General features: G+C 37.3%; 1 protein-coding gene across 1 annotated transcript in view; it reads left to right on the forward strand.

Annotated features, from left to right (window-relative positions):
- The window catches only part of LOC107719967 (FERM domain-containing protein 4A-like), an 82,253-nt gene that overhangs the window by 43,980 nt on the left and 27,288 nt on the right, over nt 1–10,985 (forward strand). The window contains 3 exon segments of the mRNA XM_016527523.1: nt 4,777–4,871; nt 5,641–5,733; nt 10,106–10,190. Coding sequence (XP_016383009.1) covers nt 4,777–4,871; nt 5,641–5,733; nt 10,106–10,190 — 273 coding nt within the window.

The raw sequence follows: 10,985 nt of genomic DNA on the forward strand, positions 1-10,985 counted from the left end.
AAAAAATATTGGCCTTTATAAAGGTAAATGACATCCTGTGGTAAATATTAAAAACATGCAGATTTAAGTGTGTAAAAGCTGACAGAAAACTGATGAAAATATTGCTTCAGAATAAATTGTTTACACCACCAAAAATCTCGGTGATGCGACACTTTTGTTTTGTGGGAATATTTTGTATGTTTTGTCTGCTGATATGAAAAACTCACTGTATATCGTAATAACACATAGAATTTTTGACAGCGATGATATTTTGTTTTCTTTTTACATTTAAACGCGTTAAATATTACATATACGTATGTAATATAATGTGTATTTCCATCACAGGCTTGGTCTTAAATTTCACATAAGGTGGTATTAAAAAGGTCTTAAAAAGTCTTAAATTTAAATTGTTCATATCTGTAGACACCCTGTAGTATAAGGTCTTAGTTTTAGACTTATTAGATATTGCTTAGATACCTTTTTTGGCCAAATTTCCATCAAAGCAATTACAGAATGTATTGCGATAAGCTTGGTGAAAAAATTCATCCAAGATGGCAGACGAAACGAAAGAAATGTTAGCTAAAATGTGAGAATTTTATAACCATGTAACACCAAAAAATCAATGAAGATTGTTCAATCTATTTGAAAATTGCCTATTTTACACACTATTTGTGTTTGCTGTGGTTTTTATGTTTATTAGGGCATCATTTGTGTGTTTGTGATGTATATATTGGGTGTTTCTAATCAACCACCTGTAAAGTGACATATCTAAAGGTAACTGCCTGTGTAGACAATGGGCAACAAGGCAGCTCACTTTGTTTTGGAACAGACCCATTGTTTCCCACAATTGCACTTCCTTCATAAATGTATTTACACTGGCTCTGTGTCAGATTAAAAATGTAAATGTAAAAAACATCTGTGTAAATGCACCTTCGTTATATAATTACATCTTCAGATTTGAATTCTGTTATTTTACAGTGTATAGGAGGCTTTAGAGAGAAGGACACTATCTAGTCTTCATTCTTGATCAGATCAACATGTGTTTTAACAGTGATAAATCCTGAACAAAAAACCCTAGCCTTGCTTTGTGCTGAAGTCATTCCGTATGATGAAAGCCGACTCATCTCTCTCATCTCTGATCTAGACCGGACAAGACCTGACGGCGTGTGTTCTTGTCATCGCTCTTCTGTCCTGATCAGTCACCCACTGTTTAATGATATTAAATCACAACAGTCCGGATATTCTTCCTCACAGTCACACGCGCTATCACATGCTCCTCCATGTGGAAACATATGTCTGTGATTTGAATCAACCTCAGTAAGTGTAATGGCAGAGAGGAGATGATAGGCATCCCACATTAAATCTGTTAAAACCATATAGCGCTCATATTGATGGCCCTTAACGCACACTAACAGGATATTAATACTTCTTTATCCTTCTTATCTACACATTTCAGAGACTCTAAACACATTATTATATCAGTAACTGTCATAATCAAGTGTAGAGGCTAATCAGAGAGAACGAGGTGGAAAGAGATAAAATATACTGCCATTCTTTAAGAAAATGGACACGGTTTGAGTTTTAGCCCTCTTTATTTTCTCAACTGCACAAACACACACACACATTCACCACCAAAAATTAGTCCAGATTGAAGATTGTGGTCATATTAAACCCACTTCCTCTTCTTACCGCAGACACACACTTACACATTCACTTTGGCTAATTGAGGAAGCAAGCTGTTTCACACCACGTTGCTTTGAATGATGAGATTAAATGTGCCAATTGATTGATGTGGTACAGAGTTGCAGGTCTCACCTGAAGAACCAGAGGCGAACAATCTCACAATATTTACTGTTTCATTTTTGATTAAGCACAATGTTAATGCCATAAAAGATAAAAGAATATCTAAAACAAGATGTCTTGCTGAAAGCTGGGTTTTTGAGATCAGACCTGAAGGGAGAGTGGTGAATCAGAGAGGACCATAATTGCAGTCTCAGTAGACGTTGAGGTTTTTTAAAACTGTATGATGATGATTTGCTTCTGACACAACAAATCTGTTCCAAAACCTAGTGGGTTGCCTCATTTTCTGCTCTCTACGTAGGAAACTACCTTCTAAGGTGGCATCCTTACTGAAATAGATGATTTGAGACACTCAAGACGGGAGGGTTTAGCATTAACAAATGTTATTTAGCTAACAACTCTAATGCAGGGTTTTTTCCAAACTGGGGTTCATGAACCCCTGGGAAAATCACACAGGAACTAACCCCTGCTTACTGTTGTGCTCTTATGCTCCAGATAACTCTAAAGTGTTATCTAGGTGGGTAGCTCACTAGGTTTTGCAACAACTAAGAACTACCTTAGTCCAAAGCTTAGCTAGAAGACGTATATTACAATTAAAAATTTCATACTACACAACATAAGTAATGATGATTTTGTTATTCTACAGGCTGTAATCTACCCCTAGTTCTTTTCTTTATTTTCTTTCTTTCTTTCTTTCTTTCTTTCCATAAGCTGAGGTTGTGGCAGTGATTGTACTTTTGCTCCAGATTTTGATGCTATTTTTAGGGTGTGTTGGTGGGTTGGCTCTATTATAAAGAATGATGTTGGTGTGTGTGTGTGTGTGTGTGTATTATGTGTGTTTTTATTTCAAAATGGTCTGTGTTGAAACTGAAACGGTAATTAAAGTGTTTTGAACACAGGCTCACGCACACAATGCATGTGTATATCGAGTACACATCTTGTTTAAATTAATTTGACTAGTTTGATCTTTCTCAGACTTTATTAACATATAATTTCATCAATAATAAGTGTGCACATAAATGCAGATAGACCTTATGAAAAACTATACAAAAAAACTGGCAGAGCCTTGTAAAAAAAAAATGTATGCATACACACCCCAAACATACACTACTGTTCAATTTTAGAACTGTTTTCAACATTAATAATAATAAGAAATGTTTCTTGAGCACCAAATCAGCATATTAGAATGATTTCTGATGGATCACGTGACACTGAAGACTTGAATAATGGCTGCTGAAAATGTAGCTTTAGCATCAGAGGAATAAATTACATTTTAAAATTAGGGCTGTGCGATATGGACAAAAATCACGATTTATTTGATCAATTTTGCGATTTTGATTTTAATCACGATTTTGACACACTTACAGTCATAAAAGCATTCAGTGTGAATTTGAAACATATTTCCAAAGGAAACCAATTAGAGCTTTATCAAAAAGCTGTAACATGTCTCTAGAACAAACATAAGGCAAAATAATCACTAAGTAAAGGTGTAACAAAATGTCTCTAGAACAGACATATGGCAAAACAAAAATTGGGTAATCAAACCATCAAAACAACAAAAAACCCAGACTAAAGTCTCTCAAATAACTACAATTAGAACAGTGGCAGAAATTAGCTGCTTTAAATGTTTAAAAGTTTTCTGCTATGAAAACCAGCATGTCCACCATTTCTGGTTTCAAGCATGAACGTTGGCATATCACCACATTCCCTCCTTTGCTAAACACCCTCTCAGATCATGGTGAGCTTGTAGCTGGAATGCACAAATATTTTTGTTCAAGCTTGCTCAATCTTGGGAAGTTAATTTAATGTAGTTTCCACCACAGAAGAGGATCTTCCTCACTGTCGATAGAGGGAGTAAGCAGGTAGCTGTTCACCTCAGAGGCAATGGCTTCTTCAAGTTGCAGAGATGCTGGCATGGCTGAGACAGTCATGAAAAAGCTTCCCAGACACTGCCTCAGATGTTGAAATAGATTTGTTGTGTTACCCTGTTTTGCCGCAAAGACAGATCGACAGGGCTTGCAAATTACCTGGCTCTGTGATAAATCATCTCTCCTGAATCCAAAGTACTCCCACACCGCTGATGTTGATTTTTTGGGGGGGCACCAAGTCCTTTTCCTGTCCTGAACTCATCTTCCCTGTTTCTGTATCCTACTATCTGTCGTTATGCCCGGTTCTGTTTTCGCGCTCCATTTAGGCGTGCTGCATTCTGATTGGTTCGGATAGCATACTGCGGGAGGTCGGGGGTGCAGAAAAAATCGTGCTATAAAACAATTTGGCAATCGTGCATGCTCAAATCGTGATTTTATTATGATTTCAATGAATCAATGTAGCCTTGGTGAGCATAAGAATCTTATTTCAAAAACATTAACACTAATATATTGTGAATAAGACATTGACGTCAAGGGAAGTTAAGGGAAGTTAAATGCTTTCTACTCATTAATGGTTGTGTGTGGATATATTGGTAGGATGGTAAGCTGTACAAAGATGTCCCAGGACACCAGTGATTTCAGCCAGTGACACATGGTTTACCACACACTAGCTCTGACACACACTTTACAATCACTTATACACAAAGGGAAAGCCCAAAGCTTGCAGAATCAGAGATATTGTGACTGGTGTCTCTCAGTGTTCCAGATTGTTCTGGGTGTTTGTCAGTGCTCTCTCTGTACGTCTTTGTATTATTAAAAATAATGATTAATCCTTCTTAAAAGCAAATATCTCGGTTGCATGAGCATATTTCCGATACTGTTTGTGCAGCAAATCAAGCTCTGTTCAAGATGCAACACACATTGACTGCAGACAGACAGAGTCGGCATGAAATTGCAGAGTCACTGCAGTGCATCAATACTCATCAGAATACAACGCTCACAGCCTGCCAACTCGCTGACCTTGTGTGTGTGTGTGTATCTGGGTGTTTTTGTCTGGGTGTGTGTACGTTCTAAACCAAAAGATCTCTTTTGTGATGAAACATGTTTTTTTTCTTTCTGTCTCTCTCAGCCCAAGCTAATGGCAAAGGATCTTCTAGACCTGGTGGCGTCCCATTTCAACCTGAAGGAGAAGGAATATTTTGGAATTTCTTATGTAGATGAGACGTACGTATACCCAAGACATCCTATTAAATATTACATCTGCCTGTAATCTATGAGAAAAGGTGTAATCATGAACAGTTCAGCTCTCTGACTGTGCCAGGACTGGATGAGTGAGCATGCTGTGATAATTCCACAGGGAGATGATTGGCTTCCCTCTTTCTCCCCTCTTCACTTTCTATGACAACCAGCTCTTCATTTAGTCCTACACAGTGTGACCTACTGCTGTGCGACATTTGTTAGATGTTTGTGTGATTTCTTTAAGGCACACACTCACTCACTCAAGAGAAGCGTCCCGTCTGTTCTCACTGCTGGTGTGCTTGGTGGAATGTGTTATTTGTGGTTTCCAAAGATTTTGAAATGTTGTCAGGTGACCTTTGATCCAACCCGCTGTACATCCTTCCCAACATGGGGTTGACAGTTTGCATTCGCCCTGGACAACATGCAAATGGACAAATGCATTTCTGTCTTCACTCATGTTCTCCAGAAAATCTCTACTTTTGGATTTATATTTACCTTTTAAAGATTATATATCTGTGTGCAATCGAATATCAATGCAATACTTTCCTGAGTGCTTTTTGTCATCACTGGCTAAATTATGCATGAAAATGCACATGCGATGACTTCTTGAACATAAAACAGCCCTCTTTTGGCTCATTTTCCACATGATGTTTTATGACGTTATGTGGCGCTATAAATGAGAAAATAAGATGTTGCAAGACATTTCCGGTTGCTGACAGATGTTCTCAGTCATTTCTCTTGGGCTATGTTTCAGGGGTCATTTCAGCTGGTTGCAGTTAGATCGTCGTGTTCTGGAACACGAGTTTCCTAAGAAATCTGGACCCATTGTGCTTTACTTCTGCGTTAGGTAAGTACAGCTGCAACAAAAACACAACAAAACGACAATAAACGTTTATATGTTTATAAATATATATAGATAGATAAATACATACATACAAACATACATATTTCTTATTTTATTTATTATTAATATGAATAGGGCTGGACAATAATTCAATATCAATATGTATCGCGATATAATTTTTTTCAATAACGGTGATATGATTTTTAAACACATTTCCGATATTTCGATATACATTACCAGTGTTTCCCATACATTGATTTATTTGTGGCATTTGACTTTGTTGAATAAACATGAGCACTGTGTGTTTCAAAATCAAAACGTGGCGCGGGTGTTTTATATGAATGTATCTCTGAAGGGAACCGACTGTCTTCAGAAAAGTTTCGATAGCATTTTCATTTGATCTGATAAAGTAGCGTTTATGAGCGGAGCTGCTTTGATTACAGCCGTTACCGGGGAAACCGATGTTTCTGCCGCTCTCAAAGCGCCTCCTGCTGGCAGACAATCAGTTTGCATTTTCAATAATAAGCCCGTCTCCAGCAGCATTTCCAGTTTTTGTTGTTGTTCAATTTCTTTGTTTGTTTTCTGCAGCGACTCCACTTTTCATACCCTATATATATATATATAATGTATAATAAATATTTATCTACAGAGAGAACAAAATATAAATGTCCATATTACTTCAGAAAATCCCAGCTGAATATTAAAAAAGAAAACACTTTAACACTTCCAGCATGAATTAGCGTCAACACTTCAATCAAAGTGTTTTCGTGTTGGGGGGGTTTGTGTATGTGTTTGTTTATGGTTTCAAATTAGCAGGGTCAGTAAGCCACAGCTCACTGGCAGTTACCGAAAACACAGCCAATCACAATCTACCGTTCCTCTCATTAACACCCCCAGCAATTTGAACACCATGCCAACAGCAAAGTGTTAATCAGACTGGGTTTGAATTGCAGAGCATGAGCAGATATCTGCTAGGAGGGTTGATTCGTTTAGATTTTAATGGCATCATCTTCAATATATTACCAATACAAAGAGCAGCCTTTATATTTATTGCTCTTGTGTGTTTTTATGACTCTGTCTGTGTGCAAGAGAGTTAAAGTGGGCACATTTGTGTGTTTCCTCACAGTATTTTACTGTGTAAGTCGCACTCAGCACACAGTCATACATCACCACGCTCGCTGTGGGTGGATGCTGGTTTATTGCTGTCAAGCTCAGCATTAAAATAGCCCAGCATTTCACCCATTTGTTGGGACACACGTGGATTGCTTTTCTCTCTTTCAGTCTATTCCACTTGCATCACTTTGCTTTTCTGGGTCACACACAGACACAAACACTTAAATGCATGCATACGCACACATCTATTTTGCTCTAATAGCTGCATGCGGAGTTGTATGTCTTTTGCTTGAGCTATTGCATGTCACAGGGTGGCGCGCGTGCGTTGGGCAGAACTCCGCGGAACTCCGCTGTGTACGTGATACAGAGAGCGGTCCTTAAAAAGTCTTAAAATGTCTTAAATAAAGTTTTCCTAAAATAAGGCCTTAAAAAGTCTTAAAATGTCTTAAATTCAGATTCAGTAGGTCTTAAAGGGGTCATATGATGCGATTTCATTTTTTCCTTTCTCTTTGGAGTGTTACAAGCTCTTGGTGCATAAAGAAGATCTGTAAATTTGCAAAGACTAAAGTCTCAAATCCAAAGAGATATTCTTTATAAAAGTTAAGAGTCAGCCACACCCCCCTAAAACGGCTCGTTCGAACACGCCCCCACAAATGTTACGCCCTTTACCATATTGTGATGCCCTGTCTGGCCGGTGTTCTGACAAATAATGCTACCTATCAGATTATGCTACCAACACTGTATTTATCCTACTGTAAGGGTAGGTTTAGGGTTGGTGTAGGTGTACATGTTAATAAAGCCTCACTTCAGTGTTTCCCCTAGGTTGACGCTTTTTTGGTGGGGGGGGGCTTTTTTCTGGACTCCTTTTTAATGGTTAAATTAAATTTTATTAATCAAAAAGCATGTCTAATTAATTAAAATCATGAAACTTAAACAATTTAACATAATTTTTTTACAAGTTTAACAAATATTACATGTTTAGGGCCCTATGAAATGTTTTATTTTTTCCAACCTTATGTTTTATTGTTACCAAATTCTGTTTTAGCATGTCTAATTACCTATTTGAAAGCATAAAAACAAGTTTCATTTAATCTTACAATAGCCTTATGATTTTTTGCTCAGAAATTCTGTGTTGTGTATTTACATTTTTTAAGGCATAAAACATTCATTTAATCTATCGTTTAAGTAATGAAAATTAAACAAATTAAATTTTTTGGGAAAATAAAGGTCATTTAATATAACAATTAAAACATTGAAGAAATATTGTATGATTATTCCTTAAAAATAAGGTTTTAATAATTTTAGTAGTAGTAGTAGCAGCCTGTTACATACATTCTACTCAACAATAGTTATACATTTCTGCCAATGCCTTCAAATTAAACCGAAGTTTTATTTTGACGGGTTGCTGTGAATACCTTTACATTCCTGTGTTTATATGATATGAGGATAGTTTTACTCAAATGAAACGGTCAAATGCTCATGAAGTGACTCTCAGAGAAGTTCTGGAGATGTTGTTCATGTATTTATGTCCTCATTTAGTGAGACGGCAGACGCTAAAATCACCTCAAGCGTCACGCGTGCTTCAGTACAAAACAAAACCGCACGTCTGCGCCATTCATTAACACAGAGACACGCAAAATTCATTTAAATATGAATCGTTTTGCAGACTAATATTTACAAATACTGGTGGGAGTGTGCTCACTTGTGTGCGCGCGTACGTGTGTGTGTGTGTGTGCGCGCGCGCGCGCGTGCGTGCGTTGGGCAGAACTCCGCTGAACTCCGCTGTGCATGATACAGAGAGCGCGACCGTAACGTAGAGACCGAAATGACATGCCGTCGTGTAAATAAGATAAAAAAACAAGGCTATTTAGTTTGCTTAATAAAAGAACAATGTATAGACCTGTTCTATCGGAAAGGTAATTTTAAATGACTTCTGTTGTGATCTGGCGCTATAGAGAAAATATCATTAAATAAAATTAACTTGACCTTCAAGGGGGGCGGGCCGCCCCCCTAATATAATGACAGGGGAAACACTAAACCTTATTAATATCATGCTAGAAGCTAAATCTGATAGGTAGCACTTTTCGCTATCGAATTATGCTACCATCTGTTTTAATGGGAGGTAGCAAAATCTGACAGGGTAACGTTAGCACAAATCGTCAGAACACCGGAGCGACGACACAAAAACATTAAAACCCATTATAAACGAGGCATTTGTTGCTTCCAGTGGGGACATAATTACGGATTATAATGACATACTGTCTTTTTATGCGTTGCTTTGCAGTGCGCCACGTAAACATAAAACCATGTCTGCATTTGTGATCGGAGAAATGACAAACAACAAGTGCTACTCTACACTGCTCAAAACTCACGTTTGGATCATCAGTGGCAAATTCTTTAAATATAAAAAACTTACTTACAGTCTGTGAGTCAGAACAGCCGGCATTGTAGTCTACTCTACCAGGATCAGGAAACAGTCCTCCATAAAATGCGATGGACACATCTGAATATTTAGGTTGAACTGTCTCTTTGGATTTGAGACTTTAGTCTTTGCATCTTTACAGATATTCTTTATGCACCAAGAGCTTGTAACACTCCAAAGAGAAAGGAAAAATTGAAATCGCATCATATGACCCCTTTAACAGTCAGCCATAGATTCAAAGCATGTGTCTTCGTGTATAATGTGTCGTAGGGTTTATTTTAAGTTCATTGTATGCCTCAGTGTATGTTCAAGGTCATATTATCAGTTTACATACATCTGTACATATATGTCTATGCATGTGTGTGTCTGTGTAACAGTCCATGTGTGAACGTCACAGCTTCAGCCTTCAGCTGAAATGAAAAATGCCATGCTGAGAACACTTATTTATTTATGCAGATTTTGAGACAATTACTTATTTATGTGTTTATTTGTTGTTGTAGTTTCCGCTAACTCTAATCTGACTGCTAAATGAAGCTTGCACAGTGGAAATAGTTTTCTTTTTGTGGGTTTTGAGAGGGATGGAGACAGCAAGAGTATATAGCGTTTATGATGCCCTCTAGTGATTGGTCTTTGAGTCTGCGTATTTAATACATTGTTTCTCTCAAACTGAATGAACCTGCTAAAGTGGATTCAGAATTGGTTACTCATACTGAACAATTTTAAATCACATACTCGCAACTACACAATCGTGTTTGGCTGTCTTAATCTGTGAATTGTGTATATTGTAATGTTTTTAAACTTTAGACATATTTTGATGTACATTTTTTTTCTCTTCTACAGGTTCTACATAGAAAGTATCTCTTACCTTAAGGACAATGCCACAATAGAGTTGTTCTTCCTCAATGCAAAGTCCTGCATCTGTAAGGTAAACTGTTTTCACTGTTCTATCACTAGAGGGCAGTATTAGCTAATGCCCCTTTACATCCATTTGTTACTTCCATCTGTGCCCATGGAGCACCTTATAAATGCCACATTACAGACTTCTCTGGAAAATGACATCATGGCAACGCTGATTGACTGATGGTACTGTAAGAATGTGCAGAGTACCAAGCTCTTCACTAGCACGTATATTAACATATATTACATGTATTATTCATGTACACTATGATTCAAAAGTTTGGGGTGAGTAAGGTATTAAAATAATCTTTTATTCACCAATAATGAATTGAACTGATCAGAAGTAACCATAAGGACTAGACATTGAGTGCGTTTACATGCACCCTCATAATGCCATTATAATGGGATTTTGGCAATATTCCGATTAAACATTACCTCATGTAAACGCAATACTTTGATCTAAATAATGCGATTAAGCTAACAGATTGTAAATAACAGATTATAATGGAACTTTGTGAGATTCATCACGACACAAAATAACCTTCCAATACGTCTGTAACCATGTTTTGCATTTGATGTAAGTGGGGAGTGGCCAGTAACACACCTATGAGTTCATCATTTGTGCTGAGGACTATGTGAATAATGACGGTAAATGTAACCATACTTCTGCAAATAATCAGAATGTTGAAAATTGCATGTAAACTGGAGAGAAGAGGTTTGCTCGTGTCATGTAAACATCTTACTGTGATTAAAGGCAGGGTATGTGATTTTTCAAAAACACTTTAGAAAACTGATTCGGGCCGAATAGCAAAACAAACTTGTA

Source organism: Sinocyclocheilus rhinocerous, unplaced genomic scaffold (genome assembly GCF_001515625.1).
Source record: "Sinocyclocheilus rhinocerous isolate Xijiao unplaced genomic scaffold, SAMN03320098_v1.1 scaffold2646, whole genome shotgun sequence".
NCBI lineage: Eukaryota > Metazoa > Chordata > Actinopteri > Cypriniformes > Cyprinidae > Sinocyclocheilus > Sinocyclocheilus rhinocerous.